The sequence below is a fragment of the Gymnoscopelus microlampas genome, assembly GCF_963454915.1.
Source record: "Gymnoscopelus microlampas genome assembly, chromosome: 3".
In the NCBI taxonomy this organism is placed as follows: domain Eukaryota; kingdom Metazoa; phylum Chordata; class Actinopteri; order Myctophiformes; family Myctophidae; genus Gymnoscopelus; species Gymnoscopelus microlampas.
Window position 1 is genome coordinate 33292968 of NC_139940.1, and position 26182 is coordinate 33319149.

Genomic DNA, 26182 nt, shown 5'->3' on the forward strand with positions numbered 1-26182 from the left:
TATTTCTCATAAATACTCGCCCTGCCTATAATCCTAGCTTGACGGTTATGGCTGTTATGGTACAAGACCATAGACTGCAGTTTAAGTCTGGTTACTAGCCAAGATAATAGGGAGAATATAAAATGAGCAGCGCTGCTGCTTGCTTGAACCTTGGTTCAGGGCCATAAATTAGATGCTAAATCCAGAGACTTTGAGATATCCGGTAAATGTTTCAGGAGAGTTAGGCCTCTTGGGGAGTGGGAATGTTGTGGGCTTGAATTACTGTCTACAACATAAATCAGCCTGTAGATCAGTAATCTCGGGGTATCCCGTAAATGTTTGAATGTTATTCGAGAGTAAGGCCCTTATAATTGGGAATGTTGTTTCTTTGTAAGTGGGAATGTTGTAGGCTTGAATTACTAGCTGTGGCATAAATTGGGCACTGGATGGTCAATTTCGGTGTGTACGGTAAATAGGTTAAAGACTATGGTCCCTATGAGTGGGAATGCTTTTAGCCCTTAATTACTGGCTGTGACACCAGTTGGGCTCTGTTTCGGTAAACCAGGAGTGTCTGGTAAATGTTGAGAAACCACTTTATTAGAGTGATCCGCCTGGAGGAATGGGAATGATGTGGGCTTTTGAAAACCCCAGAGGGTCCATTAAGTGTAAAGTGGACTAGGACATGGAGATTTTAAAAAGACGTAGAGAGAACAAGAGGTGCTGAAGTACATATGAATTCAGAGGTGAAACTCTCCCCCCCCCAAAAAAACACCCTAAAACAGAATTCACATTTTATCCCTCTTATCTTTGGCACTAAAGTAGTAATGTATGAGAAACTGCCAAGACAAACCACACGTCTATATCTGGACCTACACCTACACAATCTGTGTGTTAATTTAACTCCCTGAGTTACAAACTGTGGATTTTACTGTGTGGGAGCCAAGAAATTGAGCATGCACATATACTGATGGACAGGGAAAGCTATTGGTGGGATTGTTTTACTTACTTACATTACATTAAATCAGGAAATAAAATAGCTAGCTGTTCATTTCAATTCCATGAACCCTTGGAAACAACAACTCACTCACTGAACAAGATACGTTTGCCTGCAAACTAAGTTTGTTTTTTGTTTTGTTTAGTTTTTTAAACTCATTTTTATTTAATAAAGCTCAAATAAGTGTGTTTTATTATGTGGTCAATAGAGGAAAACAGGACTGGAACTGGCAGGCATGAATGTATTTTATTTTATTTCATGTAATGTTGGCTTCAAACATCACCTTACATCTGTTTAGAAGGCACACAATGTTAAATGTGGTCATAAAGGTAAATGGTTGCTAGATATAGAAAAGAGTGGAAAGTTTTTACTGGTTTGCTTTTGCATGGACCACCAAACTGTTGCAATGAAGAAGCATTGTTGAGAAAGAGCTGTGGAAAAGTGAATTCCTGTGTGTGTGTGTGTGTGTGTGTGTGTGTGTGTGTGTGTGTGTGTGTGTGTGTGTGTGTGTGTGTGTGTGTGTGTGTGTGTGTGTGTGTGTGTGTGTGTGTGTGTGTGTGTGTGTGTGTGTGTGTGTGTGTGTGTGTGTGTGTGTGTGTGTGTGCGTGCGCGCGCGTTATTTTTGTGCCTCAGTGTATGTGTGTGTGTGTGCTTGTGCGCATATGCATGTGCGGGGTACAGACACATGTGGGCATGTGCATGTGTGCCTTTGCATGCAACCATGTGCATGTGCGTATGTTTGTTTTTGTGTGAGTGTGAGTGAGTGCGTGCGCCTCTGTGTTTGTCTCTGTGAGTTGTGTAAACTATTTACAGCATTGGCAGTGTCTGTCCTTTGTAATGGCAATGGAAAGTATGTCTCATTGTGGTTGTTCTTCAGTGGAAATTCAATTCAGCACCTTTCCACTGAAAAGCCTCCTGCTGAGCCGTCTCATCATGCACATGTGTCTCTGGCTCTGGCGGGGTGTCCAGCTGTCTGGTGCACCATGAACACAGTCCAACCTGGACCGGAGAGCTCATTTAATCCTTCAAACTAATTCAATTAAATTCATGGGCTTTATTGGCATGAGAAAACATGTTTACATTGCCAAAGCAAATATGAAACAAGCCAATCAATTAAAAAATCTAAACTAAGAAATGCATGCGCAATTAAAAGGGAATACAGATATGTGTAAACAGAGCTGTGTCACAGCTGTGTCAAGAATTGTGCATTTGCTACTAGAAGCAGTTTAGTGAGCTTAAATGTGAGCTTGCAGATCGGCAAAGAGATTTGGTGTAGATCTAAAAAAAAAAAAAAGCCCACTAAGTACAGAGCCAAGTCAGGTCTTAATCAAGTGATTAAAACCACTTGGCATGTCATAATAAGTGGACATTTGGAAAATATAGGCAAACCTAGCAAATCTGCAATCTCGCAATGTGATGCATTGTGAGCGTGTAAATTGGCTATTATAAGAGATTTGGTGCAGAGGTAAAAAAAAAAGAGTGGACCTAGAATAGAGCCCTGGGGGACCCCAGTAAACTATGTAGGGTTTAAGAGCTTCAAGTGTAAAAATGGCAAAGGATAGATGGATTCTCTACACTGTCAGGGATAAATGAATGCTTTGGATTTGACTGTGTTATGGTGGCAATGGTATCACTGCTGTGTTGCCTTTGTGTGTAGTGTCTCAAATGTTATGGTGTGAGGGATTTGAGGAGGGCTTAATAGGAGAGTGGTGTGTGTTTGTGCACGTGTGTGTGCGGCTTCTACGATGATCACAACAATGTTTTGCCAGTCCCTGTCTATATCTCCCAGTAGTCTATGCCTATCTCAGTGTTTCTCTCTCTCTCTCTCTCGTGCTGGCTCTCTCTCTCTCTCTCTATCTCTCTCTTCTGCCCCCCTTATTGCCTCCAAACCCTCCAATCCAGCCAGCCTGCTGTTGAGAAGTTTGCTGTTTAGTTTACAGAATTTTCCGACCTCCGGGCGCTTTCTGACAGACTCCCATATTTCTGTCCCTCCATTTCTCCTTCCCCGTGCTCCCTGGGCCCCGTGCAGGAAGCATGTGAATGCAGCGCAGGCTGCGCAAAAGAGCTGTCAAGGATCACTGGGCAATCTGTCACACATGGCCATATGATTCCACTTCTCCTCACCATTGCCTGTTGTTCATCTCTTCTGCTCCGTTCCTTAACGGCTAATCATCTTGAGACTAATAAGACTTTGGTGGATGCCCGCGTTGTTGAACGACAACAATGACCCATTTTCAACTGCAAAAAAGTGTCAAGGCGAGAGACAAAGTTTATGTGGCCTTTTGTGTCGTTTTAATTTCAAGGATCCCCATATAGTTAAAGACCTGTCTGAATCTTGTTAGTTAAGCCACCATATTTAATGTTGGATGGCCTCTAAACTCTTGAATGTCCAAAGCCGTTACTTTTCAGGAAATGGAACAAAAATGATCCTGTGTTTCTGTGGATCCAATGTTGTTATAATTTAAGTCACAAGTTCTTGCTACTTTTCGTTGGTTAAACACAGTATTAATAAACCCCATAGAGAGACTTAACCACTTTCAACCTGGACTCCCTATTTTGGGCATTTCATTATCCTATATCAAAATTGGCTTGAGGGAGGACCGTCCAGACGGTGGACCTCTGACATCACGCTCATGTCACCATGACTCAGCCATAACCATATAAGAAGTTCCCAATGCAGCTACGCCCACATATGGAGTGTGTTGTCTAACCTCAATATGGCATCAGCAAACAAATCAGTCAGCTCCATATATGGCCACACAACGGTACATACCCATATATGGGTATATACTGAGACATCAGGGATTAAGTATAGTATAGTTAAGTATAATATATCTGCTATTAGCACTACTTAATGCAGCATTGTCATATGGTGAAGTATTAAATAGGGTATTCATTTATGAAAAACATCTATCATAAAAAGATGAAATATGGACGTACATGGTTTCTGCCCGACAGTGATGATATACAGTATGCATTATGTCCATAGCTGTCCAGAACAGTGGGTTCTTAGTACTACTGTAGCATGCACTGTTACAGTCTTGGACAAAGTGTTCTCATGGCTGCAGAAGAAGTTCCTGATGGGGGAACACAGTGACTTGAGCGCTGACTGGCTGGGATTTGATGGATTTACTGTACTTGGACTAGATGTCCTGTATGCTGATATAATACACTGATCTGTATCGTATGGCCATACCCCACCCCCTCTGTCTCTCTCTGTCTCCAATTATCTTTGTAGCTCAATGTCCGTTGGCGTTTTTGACTCTTTGCCTATGCATTTGTGTTTAGACCCAACCCCAACACACACACACACACAGCTCAACCCCCACTGGCTAACTTTTAATTCATTTCAAGTGCACTTGGGATGAGAGAGAGAGAGAGAGAGAGAGAGAGAGAGAGAGAGAGAGAGAGAGAGAGAGAGAGAGAGAGAGAGAGAGAGAGAGAGAGAGAGAGAGAGAGAGAGAGAGAGAGAGAGAGAGAGAGAGAGAGAGAGAGAGAGAGAGAGAGAGAGAGAGAGAGAGAGAGAGAGAGAGAGAGAGAGAGAGAGAGAGAGAGAGAGAGAGAGAGAGAGAGAGAGAGAGAGAGAGAGAGAGAGAGAGAGAGAGAGAGAGAGAGAGAGAGAGAGAGAGAGAGAGAGAGAGAGCTGAGGTTATGATAAGCGTGTTGATACTTATTTAGGTGAGTGAGGTAAGAGGCCTAAAATAACTCAAGTGCCAAGCAAGCAGTGGAGGTTGACTCAGCTTGGCACTGTTAGCAAATGCACTCTCATGCCTTGGTGCCAGCATTGTTGTCTAGTTTAATGATATGAATTATGGTCCATGCTGACATATGCTGCATCACCTCTCTCTGTACTCATTCGCCCTCCCTCTGGATATCTGGAGATGGTGCGGCTAACTTCCCAGTGAAGCCACCGCTTTTTATTGCTATTGGTCTTATGTAAGTGTAAGTGTACTGCACTGTAGACGGTTGGCAGTGGTGAATGGTATTCTTTTCTCACTTTTAATTAAAATAATAATAATGAGGCTTTGGGGGGTCTTTTTCTTCTCCAATCTGTATGCGTGAGTGGACCATGATGTCCAATAGGGCTGCAACAGTTCAACCTACCATTCCTATTTTGGGCAAGTCATTATCGACATAAAGGGATGTTTCACTTTCAAAACAAATTTGGGTTATTTTATCGTCTACTCAGGCTTTTGGGAGCACCGGACAGTTTTTAAGTTGCTTAATTCAGTATTTAGATAGTTGATATTCATTTTATCAGACACGCCCCCTTCCTATACAAACCCATTGTAACTTCAAACTCCATTTTAACCATGTTAGATTCATGTACAACACCCGTCCTTGGTTCTGGTGACTGATATTGTCCTAATACGTGAGGAGAACGTGTTTTTTCAATTACTTTTTTCATTTATTTTTAATATATTTGTTGGAAAATGAAAAAAATGAAATACAATAAAAACATTAATTAAAAATGTTATAAAAAAAACACGGCCCCTCACGTATTAGGAGGGCAGGGTGAGTCACAGGAAACCAAGGACGGGTGTTTTTGATGAATCTAACATGTTAAAAAAGAGTTTGAAGTTATAATGGGTTTGTATAGGAAGGGGGCGTGTCTGATAAAATGAATATCAAATATCTAAATACTGAATCAAGCAACTTAAAAACTGTCCGGGTGGCTCACAGAAGCCTGAGTAGACGATAAAATGACCAAACGTTTTTTTTTAAACTGAAATATCTCTTAAAAAAAAAAAAAAAAAAGTCTGACTTAAGTCTAATGCTTAATGCTTTATACATTGTCATACGACAAAGTGTGAATCAGGACTAAGCCTCGAGTTTCAAGTCTACAGCTCTGATAGGTTGACACTGCTGCTATCCGCGGAAAAGAATGGAGTTACATGAACACGCAAAATGACAGATAATCGATGGGCATCGTTCCATCATGCTTCTCCGCTCTCTCAACACTGCAGGCATGGCGTTCCCTGGCCTCTTCGCTCCACAATGTTGGAATAACTCTGGGTCAAAGGGCAACTTTTTCCACTGTAAATGGAATGGCGGAATGGAATGCTGCCCATGCCATGCCGTTGGGTTAAGTGTGTTGGAACGTAGCCGCCTGTTTCCCCACTCACTACTGAGGTGTGTTGTGTTTGCGTAAGTTTGCACGTGTGTGTGTGCATGCATGCAAGCGTATGTGTATGTGTGTCTGTGTGTGTATAAGTTAGTGTGTGTGTGTGTGTGTGCTCTGCTTCTCATTCCAGCGTTGATGTGTTCTGCAGGCTGCACTGCATGGAGATCAAAGGTGACGGACTGCCAGAAATATGCTGGCTCACTAGCAGCTTGCAAGGCTGTTTTTAACTGGCTCTTAAACTGACACACACCCCCCACACATACATACAGTACACACACACGCACGCACGCACACATGCAAGCACGCACGCATGCACATGCACATATGTGAAAACATAGATTCATGTAATCACTGCACCTTGTTAGCTTGAGGTGTGTGTGTGTGTGTGTGTGTGTGTGTGTGTGTGTGTGTGTGTGTGTGTGTGTGTGTGTGTGTGTGTGTGTGTGTGTGTGTGTGTGTGTGTGTGTGTGTGTGTGTGTGTGTGTGTGTGTGTGTGTGTGTGTGTGTGTGTGTGTGTGTGTGTGTGTGTGTGTGTGTGTGTGCCTCTGCGTGCGGCGCGTGCGGGGGGTTGATTTGAACTGTTTGTGCCGCTAGAATTGTTTATATCCCAGTGATTATTTGTAGTTGATGTGGGTATAAATCATTCAGCATTCAGATGTGAGTGTTTGTGAGCTTGTGCGTGCATTCGCTTGTGTGTCGGTGCATTTATGTTTGATGCATGCTTGCTTGTTGGCCCCAGTATTGTTTATTATTTCTTCCATTTGGAATGGCCCAGAGTAAGCAATAACAGTAAATCTTAGTTCAGAGCTAAGAGGCACACCATTGCAACATTGTGAGTCCAGCCCACTAAAATGGGTAATCTTTCATCTCTCTCCTGGCACTCTCAAATATATATAATGGAGATACAAGGTTTTTGCCCGACAGCGATGATAAATTACTAGGGCGTCAAATACTCAATTCACAATGGAGTCACTGATGTCAGATAATGCATTTATGACTTTTGAAATGTGACTGTCAGAATACAAATAGTTTTGTTTTACTTAAAACAATACTATGCATTTATCAGGTTGTTTCACCACCCTCAGCATGCACACACACGCACACACTGGTTTTGCAGAGTATTGGGGATATTCCATCGACTTACTATACATTCATTAACCACAACCTATCTAAACCTAACACTAACCTGCCTAACCATACCCCTAACCCTAGCATTATGATACTGCAGTAAAAATCCACACCTGTTTTTGTCCTTAATTAGACATGCATCCCCAAGTGGATTGATATCCAAAACGTGGCCTGTGTCAGGAACACACACACACACACACACACACACACACACACACACACACACACACACACACACACACACACACACACACACACACACACACACATACATATCTTCTCGCACATACATACTATAGCCCCTCCACTATGCACTGAACACATACACACATGTCACTGACTGACGGAGCAGATTTGCCGCATTCAGCTCTGTGGGATACAAATTGCTTGGCGACTGGTGAACAAATGCTGCTTGGAGCAGAGCCAGGCAGGTTGTGGTTGAGTCTGGAACATCTCATGTGTCAAGGCCATATTTATCCCCCACTCTTAAATGGAAACATGCCTCGACCTGCCAGCTAGACCTGCTACTGGGTCATAGTGACACACACATGTTGGTATTACTATACATGTGAGGACATAAAGATGTTTAGGACTGTCATTTATAAATGGCAATTTACCTTTTTTTTTGCCATTTTTTACCCAAACCCTGAGTTATATTTAGCTGCGCGCCGATGTCAGGCAGATCTACACGTTCGATGTGACGCATCAATTTGTTATTTTTGGCGCGTGACTATGTATAGATCAGGCATAATTCCAACCCCCCAACCCTAAATCTTACCTCTAAATGCCTAATCCTAACCCTAACCTCAATCTTTTCCGACTTGTAAGCCTTACTCCTCCATTTCTTTTTTTTTTTTTTTTACCATAAAACAACCATTTCTTTTGTGAAGACAAGGAAAATTGTGCTCGCACGCCTCGCAGTGTCTATTTCTCAAATTCTACTATACTTGTGGGGACATTTGGCCCTCACAAGTATAGTAATGCAAGTACACACACACACACACACACACACACACATACACACACACACACACACACACACACACACACGCACAGTGAAACAAACAGGTACACAGGAACCCCCACAATGTCCACACTCATGTGTGATTTTATAAACACAGTCACACATTTGTTAGTATGTCCATGGTTATTTACTATGGAGGTTTGTATATCTACTACAGACTGGCCCATGTGAGGGCGACCTGTAATACAAGTCGAGTCAGCGCCATGCTCTATTTACACAGTATGATAAAATACGATTCTCCAGGCTATATTTGTGTACACATATGTTCATGTTATGCATCTGAACAGATGTTTTGAACAGCACTGTAACAGCATCCAATTAACCCATTAAGACCGGGAACGCATCTGTGTCATTTTAGATTTTAGCTACAGGTATAACCATCATTTTATACTTTGGGCTATTAAAAAATAGCAGATATACAAGCTCATAGTGCGGCATCGAGTGCCGCGCTATGAGCTTGTACAGTAGATCTGATATTTTTGAAAAATCTTGAACATTTTTTGCAAGTCTTTGAATACATATATTTTTGGAAACAACATGTTCAAAGATTTGCACAAATCTGTCATGTTTTTTCAGAAATAAATAGCAGATCTACAAGCTATGAGCTTGTATATCTGCTCATTTTGAATAGCCCAAAGTATAAAATAATGGTTATAGCTAAAAATTGAAAATGACTCAGTATGCATTCCCGGTCTTAATGGGTTAAAACACAAAGTAGGTCACTGTGGCTTCTGTTGGTTACAATTACAGTCATGTTTTTTTATTTTATGTTTTATTTGTTTTGTAGCTTTGCAGCATCACAAAGGACAATTCCATCACAATTGGCAATTCAAAGTAGGATTCATATATATCCGAGTTAAAAGCACACTGCCTCAAATTCATGGTATACGTTTTGTCAGTTCATAGTATTGTCACAAAAATATTATAGCTTCAACCTGTGGCTATGTTTTACGTCCTCTTCCAACGGAGAGAGGAACCTGGAACTGCAACACCCCAGGATTCGAACCCGCGGCTCTCCCGTGTGGGAAACGAAACATCTAGTGTTCGATCTAGAGGGAATCCCCGCTTTGCCAGGGGAGATATTGGGCTTATTTCTGAGCTTCAGGCAGGGCTTCTCAACCAGTAGGTGTCCTATACCCGACATCCATATTTCTCATTGGAGTTGGGAGTCCATCTCCAACTACTGGAAATGTATTAGTTATATTGTATTATCATACTCTACCATGGAGATGAGTTGGAATTACATTTCATTCATTACAATAAGTGCCAGATTGTAGCATTATTAAATTGCACAAATCAAAATGTGGTCCATGTGGTGTCAATCTTACACTGTTTCATTATGGATTTGCCTTCATTTGTTTGTGATTAGGCTCGTTTTTTGTTGGGGGGGGGGGGGGGGGTTAGTTTAACTTTAACCACATGAAACCCTAGTGTCCCTATTGTGGGCATGTCATACTAGGAGAACATTCAGAAAAAGAATTGCTGATCTAACAGTACAAGCTCACAACTCGTCCCAAGAGTCCCTTCCTAGAAATGAGTCAAAAGTACACTATTTCTATTTGAAATGTAGTAGTCAAAAGTCATGCACTTGCAAAACAGATACAAAGGAAAGGTATAAAAGATATAGAAAATACAAATACAAGAACAAATGTAGTATGTACTTGTATACTGTCCACCACTGTGCACTGGTACAATTTGAATAGCAATTTGAATAGCATCTTTCACTCTGGACTCTCTTCTAGAGCAGTGGTTCTCAACCTTTTCAGGCCACGATGCCCCAAAATAATCATATTTGAACTGGGGACCCCCCACCCTGACAAGCACTTGGAATTGTAGGAGTTGAGGCATTACATTTATTCCACGGATAAATATTGTGAAAATAGCCAATCTACAAGCTCACAACGCCTCTCGTTGCGAGACGAGAGCTTGAAGATCGGCGATTTATAAAAAATTATCTTCATTTGGCCAAAGTTTGACCAGTTTTTATAGTATACTTTGTTGATTACTTTTGTTGCCGTAATGGTCTTTTTGATTTTTTCCCCCTTTTTTTTTAGGTATTTAAGGATTTTAAATACCTGTCATCTGGGACCCCCCCCCCCGGGGATCCCGACCCACAGGTTGAGAACCGCTGTTCTAGCTAATGGGAATCCCGGCCAGTGTTCTATCTCTGGACTGCCTGGTCACTGCTCTCAGCTCCAAATTAGACCAGAACAGCATTATAAATAGGTGTTCCATATACCTGTGTGGCTCTGAGTATATGACCCACTTTGGTGCTCTAAATATAGGCTGCTGAATTGGAGATAAATTCTCACCCAGTCGACAAGTTTTTCTTTATGGAATGCATGGTATTTTTCAGTTTAAAGGCAGCTTTGTGGGGGAGTGGAGGGTCCGGTCGTCTGGTCTGCTTCATTGAACAGCAGGAAGAAATGTGAGACATGATGCTTGATTTGTGCTCCATCGTATGATGGTGCCGCTCTCCGAAATTAGCACATCTACAAGCTCGCCTTGTGCCTTGTGAGCTTGTCGATCAGCTATTTTCGGCACCGTGACACCATCGTACAATGACACATAAATGGGGCTTGAGAGGGATACACGGTGTGTGTGTGTGTGTGTGTGTGTGTGTATGCATGTTAACCATATGAACCCTGTCATGAGCTTGTAGAGGAGATTTTGGTGTAGAGGGAAAAGGGGATGGGCCAAGGATGGCACCTTGGGGGACCCCGGGACATTTTCAACTGAGTCTAGTCAAGAGGTAACCATGTATTCCCCATAGAATCTCTATCATTAGAAATGTATACATAATATTGATTTGAATAAAGTACAAGTCACATAAAATTATGAAGCCATAGGTAATCATTTAATGCATTATTAAACTCTCTCTCTCTCTCTCTCTCTCTCTCTCTCTCTCTCTCTCTCTCTCTCTCTCTCTCTCTCTCTCTCTCTCTCTCTCTCTCTCTCTCTCTCTCTCTCTCTCTCTCTCTGTTCTACAAAGAGTGCAATGTGTTGCTACAGGCATTTCATCTGGCTAGAGCTGAACAGAACTGTTGGACTCATGTAGGTCATGAGCCTGCCTGCCGTTCTCTCTCTGTCTCCCTCTCTTTCTCTCCCTCTCTCACTTCTGTCTGTCTGTCTGTCTGTCTGTCTGTCTGTCTGTCTGTCTGTCTGTCCTCTCAATCCTAGATTGAGAGAAAGGCAGACAGAGACACACTCTGTCTGCCTTTCTCTCAATCTCTCTTCCTCCCTCTGTTTTAAGTCTCCCTTCCTCTGTCTCCCCCCCATCCCCCCCACACCGCTCTCTTTAAGGGAAAGTAGGACAGCTCAGATGTCTCAAGCTGCTGTACACTAAGGAAGAAACTGTAAAAAAGAAGGAAAGGCATGGGGGAATATGGATGGCAGACAGAAAGGAAGGGGGAAAAAACACAAATGAAAATAGTGTGCTATGGAACACAAATAATGATGTCAATTAATTACTCCCAAAAGTGGTGGAACTGCACCATCATTCATGAAAGGAAATATATTTTCTTGTTCTTCGCTATACCATTTTACACTCTACTTGTGTGGCATTTTTGCAGTTATGGCAAAAATATCCTGCATTGTGTTTAATTAGTGAGTTGGTTAGTAAGTAAAGCCTAATTTATAATCTGCAGTACGACGACGGCGTTGCTTACTGAAAACAAGAGATTTTCAAGCTCACAATGTTAAGCTTGTTGGCTTGAAAATCGGTTCTTGTCATCAAACGACATCATCTTGAAATGGAGTACACATTTAGCTTTAGATGGTCACTCAGTTTAAAGTGTGAGAAGCCTAGAATCACCTAGAGCAGTGGTTCTCAACCTTTTCTGGATCAGGGCCCACTTGAAAATCTCAAAAGCCTTCACGGCCCACCCATCTGACCACTTAAGGTAAGTGGTCAGATGGGTGGGCCGCGTGCATGAGTCATGACTAATTAATTGATTGTGTTCCAGCTTGGATCAATGGAACTATACTATAGCAGTATCACATTGAAAACTCACTTTTCATGGTTTTAAAGATAGATACCTTGACGTTTAGTTTTACATGATTTACATGAACGTTATATCATGATTAAAATCTTTGCGTTTTACCAATTATTTGGGGACCCACTTGCAATATCCTCACAGCCCACCAGAGGGCGCCGGACCTAGAGTACTGCGCGACTGCTTGCTACACCACCGCTAACCATGCAACTGATGTACCAGTAGGTCTGCCACAAGGGGCAAACCCCCTTCGCTGGAATTGAAGCTCACTTCCGGGTTCTCGTTCAGCCTACTGTTCCTATTAATGGCCCAGCAGATGTCGCAATTTCACCTTCTACTGGTCTTAATACGATATAATCTGAATGAGGTTTTCATAAACACTTTGTTTTCAATCGCTAGTTTAAATTCTTTTTTTTAAATCATCATGATATGCGTTTAGTAAATGATGGTCCCATTAGTTTAAAAATGTTTTATCAAGTAGGGTATGTTTCTAGGGTTTCTACTGGTTCTACCGAGTGAAGACCCGCCCTTGCTGCGGTTGCAGCCAATAGCATTAATTTCCGTTATCATTTTGGACGAGATATAGAAAGATGGCGAATTTGAAATCGCTGAAAAACAGGCTTCACAACGGGTCTGTAGAAACCAATGGTGTCAATTTGTCCATTCATTTTTATGGTCTGCCACTGCTTGCTACGCCACCGCCGCTAACCATGCAACTGATGTACCAGTAGGTCTGCCACAGTTTTTACATAATCGCTTTATCGCAATTATTTGAGATACTCACAATAAGCAAGGATTGTTTCCATTCGTTTGCATTAATTCACCTGTTGAAAAATGTTCATACATTTTCTAAATCTTTAAAAAATTGTGGAAATAGCAGATCCACAAGCTCACATCTTGTCGCGAAGCGACGCATTGTGAGCTTGTAGATCGGTTATTTTCACTATAGAAGATTTCGAAAGTATAACATTTTTAAATATGGCCAATTTTGTCCATACTTACATTATGCCCGTCATTGTCATTTCTGTGTTTATTTAAGTCATATCTGCCCTGTGCAGTTTTTGTTAACAAAAAGCCAAACACATTTTTATTCATATGTTCCAAATCAAAAACACAATTAAATAGTTAATCGCAATTAGTTGTATGATAAACATGTCATGATCGTGACATGCCTGTACTGTACCAGTTCCATTGTGTTGCCAAAATATTGCCATTTGCCAATGATGTCATCTTTTGTTTGTCCAATCTCTTTCTCCCCTTTTACCACAAAGTAATTGGACAATGGTTTCAAATCGGCAGTGGCCTGAAAGGACATTTGCTGCTCTGGCAATTGGCCCTGGCGCTCAATTAAGCATCCGCTCACTTAAGTCTAATTTGGGGGAATATTTGGCACATTGTTGCACAGACCTGGCTTCATCTAGGTGGTCTTAACCCAATCAATCCTGGAACTCATCTGTGTCATTTAAACAAACAATTTTAACTCAAATCTTTGCTACTGGGGGTCTCAAAAGAAGAGGGTCTGCGGCCAAATACATATCTAAATGTATCATGTTGTCTAAATCCTAACAGTATGTTGCTTTATCAGTGGTGCTCCAATTTTTTATGTCAATTTGGCTGCGGACCCCCATCTCAAAATCTTTTGTTCCAGGTACCCCCAGAAGCAAATATTCAAGTTAAAATGTTCGCTTTAAAAATATATATATATTCAAAGATTTGCACACATTTTCACAATCTTTTTTTTCTTTTGCAGATCTAGAAGCTCATAGCGGGGCACTCGGTGCAATGCTATGAGCTTGTATATCTGCCATTTTTTAATAGCCAAAGAAATTTAAAATGACACAGATCCTTTCCCGGTCTTATTGGATTAAATGATAAATTGAGCAATACTGAATAGGGATTCACGTTGAGCCACTGGTATCATTGCTCTGAGATGTGACTCTTTGACTGACAAGGCACATCAGTTTCAACGATCATCCCTTTCTACTGTCTCAGGTTTTGGGCTGAAACTCCCTCTGTTTTTGTGTTTTCAACCCTGTTTTCGGTTAAGGAAAAACTGTCATACTTGCCAGACATCCACTGCAAAATGTTCCTGTGGGGCGTTCTATAATTGTTCAGTGTTCAATATTCGAACGCTGCATATGTGGACGCTAAAAAGTTCCCTTTGTTTACAGACGGAACAGGCTCTGCGGTGCTCACTAACTAACCAATATGTGTTGTTGCCTGGCCGCACTGTTGCTGTGATGGCTAAGCGCCACCATACATGACTTTGTATTGTCAGTGTGCACTGTGAGTCTTTCACTCCTCCACCATGCCTCTATGCAACTATCTCTATATGTGTCAGCCAGCCCCCTTGCTCCCTCTCTAATTCCCTTTCTGCCTCCTTTTGCTGCGCTTAGCCCAGATAGGCCTCTTGTCTCGGGTCTTAATTTGACACGGTAATTGGATGACAAGGAGCAGTTCACTGTCCCTTCCTCATGAGTCAGCATAGTTTTCAAGCTAGCGCCTCCCGCTCTGTCATCCACAGGCACTGCGAGGGGAGAGCCAATTGTCTGTGGCTCATTCAGTTTTTTGTCTTTCTGTCTCATTACCCGGGCGTCACTGGCCAAGGACAGCCCAGACCACACACAGCACTACAGTAGAGTCAAAGGGCCTTTATTGAGGTTACTTGTCAATGGGAAGGAGGGTAGATGGGGAGCCAAATCAGCTTATCAATGGCTACAGTTTGTTTTGGTGACACATTTTTCTCTCTCTCTTTGAGACAATAGGAAATAATCAAACAGTGACGCACCAGATCATTTTGGCTTTATTTGAATGCTGACCTTATTAACCATGTTAACCCTGGCGGACATATTTTGGACATGTCATTATGGGAAAAAATGGGTAAAAATAATAATCAATCAATTCAAAATATCATATCTACAAGCTCACAACACATCACATCGCGATGGGTTGTGTTGTTTTGGTGCTATTGTTGAAATGGGGTTCACCACCCTGTGTTTTTCGATGAGAAGGATAACTTCATCAACTTAATCTAACTTTCCACTCTACTCTTAGTTCTGAGTTCATCAGTTAAGAACAATGGCCAAAATAGAAAACACATGACAGTAGTAACACATGACAATAGTTCATACCTGACATCAGGACACCTTGATCAACAAGGTTCATGTCAAGATGGGCGAGATAGACAAGTGATATTCTCATTCAAGTCCATGTATTATTTAGGTCAGTAGTTCTCAAACATCTTCATGTCACGGTCCACCAAATGATATATTTGGCCGCAGACCTACATCTGAAAAGATGTTGTGCCCTTAAGAGAAGATGTGTGTTGTTAAAAATCTTCAAAAGTGTACTTTTTTGAAAATCTACAAGCACCGCGACACATTGTGAGCTTGTAGATCCCTTTTTCTAAATAGCTGAAGCATAAAACGTGTTTAAAGTGGTTAAACTGATTAACCACTGAGTTTGCTGGGAAGCCCCTCAAGGACCCCCGGGGGTCCCTGGTCCCCACTTTGAGAAAACTGATTTTGCTCATGAAATAAGTTCAACAGTCTATGTGCAATAAATATATAACTTTTTCATTTGAGTATATTGTTCCCATTGCGTTATCCACATTGAATTGTCACGCATACTGATGCCTAATGTGTCTGTCTGTGGGCAGCTGGGCATGTATGAGAAACTGTGATCTGGTCTAGCCATACTTATCTGATGCAATTGCGTGTAATGTGTACGTAATACCGGACGATCTATTTATAGAACAGCAGCTAAGAAGCAGAGCCCAGAGATTGACACGTGTGTGTGTGTGTGTGTGTGTGTGTGTGTGTGTGTGTGTGTGTGTGTGTGTGTGTGTGTGTGTGTGTGTGTGTGTGTGTGTGTGTGTGTGTGTGTGTGTGTGTGTGTGCACGCATGCGCATGTGTGCCTGCGTGCAATCAACATTGTTCATACAAGTTTTTGTCTTCTCCTCTTCCTCTCTCTGAGTATGATTCTGAATTTGTATACACACTGTCTGACTTTTTATTATGCATGCAAATATCTGTGTGTGTATGTTATATATCATCACTGTCGGGCAGAAACCTTGTATCTCCATATTTACATTTTTGACCTACTTGATCATACAAGAGTGTCCAGCTAAAATAGTGAAAATAGCCAATCTACAAGCTCACAATGAGACGCATTGCATTGTGTTCTGTTTACAACTGCACTGGTGATGGGGGCAGGGCGGAACAACAAGCGAAACAAACCATTCACGTCTGACTCCTGGTCCTTCCAAAAAACACTTTGATTACTGACATTTTGACCAATCCAACGAACAGGCGTCTATCCTATGTCTGGCAGCGCTGCCTGCCATAGCGCTGCCTACAGCCAATCAGGTGGCAGACCGCCGGGGATGGTCCTGCCTCTCCCAGCCCTCCAATCCGGGCCTGAGCACGTACTGTATATCCTGGAGCTGTCTGTCACCTTAATACTCCAAACATAACAACTGCATGCCATTCGGCAGGTTAAATAATTGTGCAATAAGGCAGACTGTTTTGAAATAACTTTATGTACTGTAGTGGGCTAGTGTTGTGATGTTATTTTACCCATTTGATTTATGCTTTTAACATTATTGTATGGGTTGGATATCACCTATCTCGTTTTATACTTTGTTTAACCACTATTATTCTTATTTCTGGCGTATGTAAAAATGAGACTCTATTTTTTGAATGCTTATAAATTAGACTAATGTATGGATGAAAAATACAATGGCAGCTGATTATATATGCTGTAGGCCCCCTGTAGTAGAATCAACATTGAAGTTTGATTTGGTCTCTATTGATTTATTGACCTCTGAACAGCTGTGTGACTCCTCATGGGAAGCTGGCTTACTACTGTATGTGCTTCATGAGTGAGAGGTTTTACTATTATATTTGTCTATCTTTTTCTGTCATTGTTTAAGTGAGCTGACTAAGAGATTCCAATCCATGACAATAAGGTATTGAATGTTGAATGAACAGAGTTGAAAGTGTATGATAGTTCAGTACGTGCATTTGTACACGTACCAATGGTATGTGTGCATTTGCGCACGTCCGACTGTGTGTGTGTGTGTGTGTGTGTGTGTGTGTGTGTGTGTGTGTGTGTCTGTGTGTGTGTGTGTGTGTGTGTGTGTGTGTGTGTGTGTGTGTGTGTGTGTGTGTGTGTGTGTGTGTGTGTTGCCTGAGGCTCTCAGTCTCTCCCTGGGGAATTACATCACAGAGCAGTTATCAAACCTGAGTCATCTGAGAGGCTGAGAGGCTGAGAGGCCTCTGCTCCCATCTTCTCTAAATGAGCACACCGTTAAAAGCCCTGAAAAACATAGAGAGAATGGCTTTTCAAGTATGGCTGTTCTTTCTTTCTTTTTCTCTTTCTTTCTTTTTCTCTTTCGTTTCTCTCTCTCTCTCCCTATCTCTTACTCTCCACCCCCTCTCTCTCTCCCTCTTTCTATCTCTCTGCCTCTCTCCCTCTCTCTCTCTCCCTCCCTGGCAATCACCTTTCATTCTGTCTTTCTCCAGTCTTGCCTCTCGTCTCTCTGTCGTTACCCTCTCTCATTTCAGTGTTTCCCTCTCTATTTCTCCCTGTCCTTCATCTCTCTCTCTCTCGCTCTCTCTCTCTCTCTCTCTCTCTCTCTCTCTCTCTCAATCCCCCCCACACTCTCCACAGCTCTACCCCCTTCCCGCCTTCTCTCTTGTCTTTAATGTCCCCGTTTAAGAACATGGAGAACTGGAGTAGGTCACTTGAAACACATTACTCTTCAGTCATTTCTGTCCGGTCGACAGACAGACAGCTTTCTCATTCTTTCCACTCACAGTCAGGGTCGCCTCATCGTGGCAAACCACTCCTAGACATTCTGTTCACAACTACCAGCACTCTGCCAGAACCTGGAAAGCGTAAAATTAACTACTTAAACCCCAGAAAATAGCAGATCTTGGCTATTTTCAGCTAAGGTATTTGGTGTAGAGCGAAAACAGAAATGTCACAGTAGTATTAGAGCCCTGAGGGACGTTGGTCAACCAAGTATGGGGTTTAAGTGGTTAGACAGACAGACAGACAGACAGACAGACAGACAGACAGGCAGGCAGGCAGGCAGGCAGGCAGGCAGGCAGGCAGGCAGGCAGGCAGGCAGGCAGGCAGGCAGGCAGGGAAAAAAATGTTACTTTCGCCAGCCATATCCCACCAAACCAATGAGATTCTTTATCAAAGAGCCCTTATAATAAGGAAATCACAAGGTTGGTCACAATTTCTTCCACTTCACGATGACCCTGTATGGGAGCAGGAAGCCTGTCATCTTGCCTGGGGATTTCCCTTTGGCTGTGTCACTATGACGTAGAAAAGGGTGTGTGTGTGTGCGCGTGTGTGTGTGTGTGTGTGTGTGTGTGTGTGCGCGTGGTGTGTGTGTGTGTGTGTGTGTGTGTGGGTTGAAGGGGGCGGGAGAGACAGCTGTGCAGGCTAGATACTGTGTAGTTAACAGTAAGAATCATTCATAGTACACATACTACTGGAGTGTGTCACCAGACAGTTTCTGACTCCTCCTTCCCACATTGTATAATCGTGAGTGTTAGTTTAACTCAGGGTTACTTACAAATGGATAAATCAACACTGAAGATTTTACTGTGTACTTTGTTTGACCCTTATTTTCCACCTCTGTCCCTCATTTTTCCACACATAATTATGCACACTTGTGGGTCAGTGCATGTCTTTGTCCACATACACATATATAGCTAAGTTGGTGTCAGCTGCCGAAAACACACACACACACACACACACACACACACACACACACACACACACACACACACACACACACACACACACACACACACACACACACTCACACTCACACTCACACTTCTCTATTTCTCGCCTTACTGGCACACTATTACTCTTCCCCCTTCTCATATCTCTTATTAATCTCTTTCAACCCCCCACCCCTTGCTGCCTTCTTCTCTCACCCCTCCCCCGTACCAGACTCCCACACTGTTTCCTCCTAGAATAAATTGAGTCGTCTCTCTACTTTTACCACCGTTTCGTTTTCCTCCCCCCTTCTTCTCTGGAACTCGGCTTATTCCAGGATTGCACCTTGCTCGCGTGCGTGCCTCCCCTCCTCTCGCCCAGGTCTGTTTGCACAGTGCGCGCCGCTCCGTCCATTCAGAGGTAAAAAGTGAAAGAAACAAAATGAAAGAAAAGAAACGCCTCCAAGGACACAACACAAGACGGCTTCTCCCAGACGGGGTGTGTCAGGGCTATTGTCTGTCCAGTGCCGTATTAAATATCGGAGTTAAAAAGAAGTGTGTGTGAGTGTTGGGGGGGGGGGGGGGGGGGGCGTATGTATGCATGCATGTGTGTTGGTGGTGGGTGAATATCGTTGCTATCGGGTGGAAACCTTATAGTATGTCCAAAACCGTTCTTTTTTTTATAATCTACAAGCGTGAGCTTGTAGATCGGCTATTTTCGCTACTTTTGTGCAACACTCTTTTATGATGATGTAGGGCATTAATTTAAAATCTAACAAGTTTAAATATGGAAATACAAGGTTTCTGCCCGACAGCGGTGATATGCTGAATCTTCCATTTTTTTTGTTTCCTTTGGAGGAAGTATATTTGCACGAAGCTGGATGGCAGGGTGGGGGTTCAAGTGCTTCAGGTTGATTTCATTTAGTTTATCATGTGAATTGTTACTGCTGCCAGAGGGTGAGATCTGAGCTCAGAGTAGAGAGAAAGAGAGAGAGAGAGATTGAAACAAGCCCTCACTTGAAACATCCTGAACATTTCAGAGGTTAGAAAAGTGGCATAGTGTCAGAGGAACTTTTTATTTCACTCTCATTTTTCCTCAGCTAAGCTTTTCTTCTTCTTCTTCCTCTTCTTCTTCTTCTTCTTGTTCTTCTTGTTCTTCTTCTGGGTTCTGCTCCTCCTCTTCCTCACTGCCCCACACCCTTCTCAAATGAACCCAGAAACAATCTGAAGCACAGAGCTTTCAAGAGCTCTGAAAAACTTGGCTGCGTCTGTGCATGACTGTGCGTCTGTGCAGGGGTGTCTGTGTGTGCGCGTTTGCGCACGTGCGTGTGTGTGTCTCTGTGTGTCTGTGTGTCTGTGTGCCTGGATCTGTGTGCCTGGGTCTGTGTGGGAATGATTACATCAGCCTGCTGCAGCCTTATGATTGGTTGGTGAGCGTGTGGTTTGATTCAGTGTGCCTTGGAGTCCGTGGCTGAGGCTGTAACCCATTGTGAGCGAGACAGGCAGAGAGAGAGAGCGAGAGAGAGAGGGAGGGAAAGATAGTTGTCAGACACAACCGGCACTGAGAGCTCTGTACTGTACCTACTGCCATCTGATCGCTCATTGTCTATCTGTGGCTGTCCTGTGGTCTGTACAGACAGTTTTAGGCTGTAACACAGAGCTTTCAGACAGTGTTTTTCGGGGGTTCCAATAGGCTGAAAGAGTAGACTCTCGGTTATGTGACAGGTAGCACGGACTGTCAGCTGTCTACATCCACGGGAATTGGATTTTTATGAGTTGTTTCGTTTTAGTTTTTCTTCGAAAGAAGAGAAGAAGAGAGTGGAACAGGGGTTTGTGCCTGAGTGACTGTGGGAGAGTGTGTGAGTGCGTTGGGGAGGTAGGCTCACTCCAACAAAATGCCTTCGTGTTCCCCGGACTGCTGCCTACTGCAGGCCGTGGAGGTAAGACTGCTCTACTTCTCTATCTCTATCTCTTTCTTTTGTCTATGTCATGATCAACTTCATATCTGTCATCATCCTTACATTTTGGATAATTTCTCTTCTGAAGGTCAAAGAGAATTTGTCTTTTTCAAGATGTAAGAGAGGGTGAGAGCAACAAAAAAAGAAGGAGCCGAATATGTGACAAGCTTTGAAAGAACTGAAGTTAACCTTGCTCCTTGTGTTCTTTTCGTGACCATTGTGGAGACGTTCACAGTTGTAGACTGGGATACTGTACATACGACTGGCAGTGCTGTATGTTTTATCAGGTAGGCTAGGTCTGTGTGTAGGTTCACTACCAGAGGTTTCTGCATAGGTTGACCAACCTGCTCTAGTTTCTCATGCAGACCATTCCTTGTATGCTGCACATCTGGTGTAAGTTATTTACTCTGGCTCATTGTGAGGACTAGTTGATTGGCTGGTGATTTGTCAATCTATTGAGACTTGCAAGAGTACGTTTGGCCAAAACCATAACCGTACAGCTATCAACATTATATATTCAGATAGAAATAACTTTTTCCTGGGTTATCCTGTTGAAGGGGGGGGGGGGTATTATCACTGAGGATTCAACAGTTAACTATGCTGAATACTTATTCATATTTTTATCAGGGCGATAGAAAGGATTAAAAGAACTTGCGTGCGTGCGTGCGTGCGTGCGTGTGTGTGTGTTTGCGTGTGCCCAAGTATGTGCATGCATGCATCTAGAGGGAGAAAGGAAACAGGTGGTCTGCTGGGACTAATACGACATTATCTGTTGGTATTTTTTCATATTAAGCTATAATTGGAACGTGGTGCGTAGGCCCCCCATAAGCCATGTAGACACTTACTGTATGCATCGTGTTCACATGAGGAGATGCGTGTCACACACAGTATATTTCTTAAGCTATATGTTGCACTTAAAGATCTCCTTGTCTGTGATTTCTAACACCACAATTGCTACATTGTGTTGAATGTATGTTCTTTTCTATTGTGTGTCCATAATTACAGGCCTGTCTATGCTGTAGTATATATGGGTTGCTATATGATAAATGCCATGCTAGCCTTTGAAGATAATTGCTGACTATACCCACCCATTGGGCTGTGTTTTGGAAAAATGCTATATCTTAAATGATTTTTATCACAGTTTGGCTGTGGGGTTCCACTGTGAGTCCATCTTTAAAGGACTTTTTATTTTTCCCTATCCTTTCCGATCGATAAGGTTTGATAATCTTGGCGTCTGCCTTTCTTTCCTCAAATGATGAGTCATTTTGTTGAGAGAAAGTAAACAGATTCTTTTTTTGTTTTTAAATAAAACAAAAGCAAACATTATCCGCGTTTAAAATGTTCTTCCTTTTTCATTTCTGCACAGATTGTGAAGATCTTCAGTGAAGACGGCATGGGTAAAGTTGTGGAGATCCCAGCAGACATGACTGTCAGGGACCTGTGCCAGCTCCTAGTCTATAAAAGCCATTGTGTGGACGACAACAGTTGGACACTTGTTGAGCACCACCCGCTGCTAGGGTTAGGTAAGTGGCAAATACCCACCAGTTCAAACACCACCAGGGCAGCCGTAGCTTAGTGGGTAGAGAGGTTGTCTGGTAATCAGAAGGTCACCGCCCCCCCTCCCCCCTCCCCATCGGCCAGTATACTCAGCAAAGTGTCCCTGAGCAAGACACTTGACCCCTAACGGCCCCCCCACCCCGGAGCTCTCATGACCATCTGAGCAGCAGCCATCAGCTGGGTGAAGCTGAAGTTGAATTTCCCTGCAGGATTAATAAAGGTCTACCTCCTCTTATACCCTCTCATGCATTGTAAAATGTTCTTTTAACACTCACCGCCAGGCCCGTAGCCTACGGGCCGATAAATCCAACTGTAAAGCGCCGATCCCGTAGCCTACGGGCCGTGGTGCTTTTTCCTTTTTTTCGAAAAAAAATCTTTTTTTTCAATTTCCGGTACGGCACATTTCATTGTAACACCACCGGAAACAGAATTATTTGGGATCCGGTTTTGCCGAAGCCGTCAGCCCTCGTTCTAATGACGAAACTGAAACTCAGTTTTCTCCTTGTTTTTTTCTTCTCCTCGGTGATCACTGTCTAACATAAACCGTTCTAACTACAACATGGAGATTCCGTTTGACACGTGGTTTTCACTGCTCGAACCAGGCAGATGTCCGCGATGTTTACAAACAGTGCGCAGCTCAATTTTAAGGATTTTAACAATGTCTATGGCGATGTGAAAAAAACAAAAAACAACAATAAAACGTTGGCACTGGTGAGTACATTATGAGATTAACCTCTGGCGGTCAATGTGTTAACTCTTGAGAGTGTACAAATGTAACAAAATTACATTACACTCTCAGAGTTACAAATGGATTAACACCGAAGATTTTACTGTGTAAATACATAAAAGCAGAAACTCAAAAAAAGAACACATACATGCACAGAAACACATACATGCACCCACACTCATATATACAAACACCCATGCTTTACTTACAGTACATGCATGCTATTGTTAAGCTGCGGGTGGATGGGCTGTGACATTCAAGACATACAACAAGACATGCATGCATTGCATGCATGCCCACATGCTTTGACGAATAATAGGGGCAAATATCACAGAGGCCTGTAGACAAGTATGCAGGCATGCCATGCGTACACATTATGGACAGTACATAATATTCACAGAGACGCACACGTTCACATACACGTAAACCGTGAAACATCCTGATCAAGCAAACCGCAATGATTTTGGCTCAGGAGTAGTACACTTGAAAATAGGCAGAGCAATGCATTATGCTTAGATGTGTGTAATTCTAATGTCCTGTATTAGGCCTGTCACAATTATTACGTAATCGTCTAATCGCAATTATTTGAGATAATCGCAATTATTTTTGTCATAATCATCATAATCGTTACCATGTTGAAACATTTTCATATATTTTCAAACATTTAAAAAAATAGTGGAAATAGCAGATAGTGGAAATAGCAGATCTACGAGCTCGTAGATCAGCTATATCCACTATTGATGTTTTTTTATAAGTATAAAGTTATTAAATATTATGTCAGTCATTTCTTTGTATAATTGGGTTATGTGTCATATCTGCCATGTGCAACTTCAAAGCATAAAAGCCAAACAGAAATGTAATTTTCATCCATATGTAACAGTCTTCAACGACAAAGACACAATTAAATCGTTAATCGCAATTATTTGTATGACAATTAATCATCTAGTAAAATGTTATAATCGTGACAGGCCTAGTCCTGTACCTTACTGTATGTAGGTTACCGATCATTCCTCTGTGTGTGTGTGTGTGTGTGTGTGTGTGTGTGTGTGTGTGCGTGTGCGTGCGTGTTACATGGAACTATAATGTTTGTGAAATGACTTCGCCATCATATAAACCAACGTCGACAACAGACAACTCTTGCAGAATTGAGTGCAGACATCCTTTCTTAGTAGCAGAGGAAGCATGTTGAGACCGATGACTTTATTGATCTGCTAACTTAACCGGTACATGAACGAACAGACCGTGATCAGTGGCATATGAGCACTGATTAACCACTTTAACCCTGGTGTTCCAATTTTGGCCATGTCTTTATAGGTGAAGAAAATACAATTTGTTAGCTTGTAGATTGGCAAAAAAAAGGTGAAGTGGTTAACATTCCTGCTTTTATTTGACACAATAGGAGGTATGCTTAATTTGTTAGACCACTATGCCAAACAATAAGGCAAGTTAGAGAGGGAGGGAAATAATGATGATCAGTGTGGGTGTGATTATGAAATGTGGAGGCAGTGTAAAGGAACAGATGAAGATGGTGAAGGTGAAGTCAGGGAACAGAAAGTAACACATGAGGGAGATGGAGGATGGAGACGGATTGAAAAGCTGTAACAAAATCTCCGCTGACCTCTAGTCTCCCCGGTATCACAGAAGGTGTAATGTTATTGATCCGCTACTGTAATTGACACGTCAGAGAGAGAGGGAGAAGGTGATGGAGATGATTGATGAAAAATTTAAAAGGCTATCTGTTATGTTAGAGGCTCTTTGTTCAGCAGCCCGCCAGCGCCACTGACATCACCTTCCCCAAAATAGAAGCTCTCATTGCACCATAAAGGCTCAGACAATGGCCCAGTCCAGACCTGGAGGTTGTAATAGGCCTTAATGTGATGCAAAAGGGTCAGAATGACTGTGGGTGAGTGGATGTGGGAGAAGGCTGAATAGTATTCTATCCCAGAGCATTCCATTTGGTCAGAATGGATTTAAATGGTGCAACCGCCAATTGCATTGGATGAAGCAGAATCGCAATTCTATTTGAATTGAGCCAAACACTTTTAAGAATTTAGTGTGTCAAATTGAGAGTGTGACGTCATTCTTATTGCAACGTTTTGTCTGAATATTTCCAGGGCATTGTTTCAGATCCAGCATTATAGACTCTAGTATAGTAATATAATACAAAACAGGTAAAACCATATGAATGCTATAATATATGGACACATCTTCAAAATGTCTTTGAACACAGTGTACAGTAGCGGCGGCTCAGGATTTGGAGCAGACGCTTTTGAGAATCTGAAGATTCCTTATTCGATTCCTTGTTCGATTCCTTGTTCGATTCCTTGTTCGATTCCTTGTTCGATTCCTTGTTCGATTCCTTGTTCGATTCCTGGTTCGATTCCTTGTTCGATTCCTTGTTCGATTCCTTGTTCGATTCCTGGCTCTCCCTGGCTTTGTGTCAGATTGTCGTTGAGCAAGACAATTCATCCATTAAGACCGGGAACGCGTCTGTGTCATTTTAAGATTTCTTTGGCTATTCAAAAATGGCAGGTATACAAGCTCATATAGTGAGGCACCGATTGCCGCGATATGAGCTTGTAGATCTGCAAAAAAAATATTTTATCGTGGAAAATGTGTCCACATCTTTGAATATATATATGTTTTAAAGCGAACATTTTTTACTCCGATCTGTGCTTCTGGGGGGTCCCTGGAACAACATATTTTGAGGTGGGGGTCAGCGGCCAAATACATATAATTTTGGGGGTCCTTGACATTAGGGATGCCACAATCTGACCTTCAGCCAATTCGAAATTCGGACAGCCCTGGCGAATATTTTTCGATTATTCGACGGCGCCGTTTTTTGAAAAATATTTTTCAAAAAAAAAAATTTTTTTTTTTTTTTTTACATTTTTTTTTTTTTTTTGCTCCTGTTTTAGCATTATTATGGTCATTTCCGGGTTGCGCGGCCC

General features: G+C 42.3%; 1 protein-coding gene across 6 annotated transcripts in view; it reads left to right on the forward strand.

Moving 5' to 3' along the window:
* Positions 1-26182, forward strand: part of grb10b (growth factor receptor-bound protein 10b) — a 100072-nt gene that overhangs the window by 55234 nt on the left and 18656 nt on the right. For all 6 annotated transcript variants that reach the window (XM_084052015.1, XM_084052017.1, XM_084052016.1 and 3 more), the window contains one exon: positions 22314-22470. In XM_084052015.1, coding sequence (XP_083908141.1) covers positions 22314-22470 — 157 coding nt within the window. The remainder of the gene's footprint in view (positions 1-22313; positions 22471-26182) is intronic.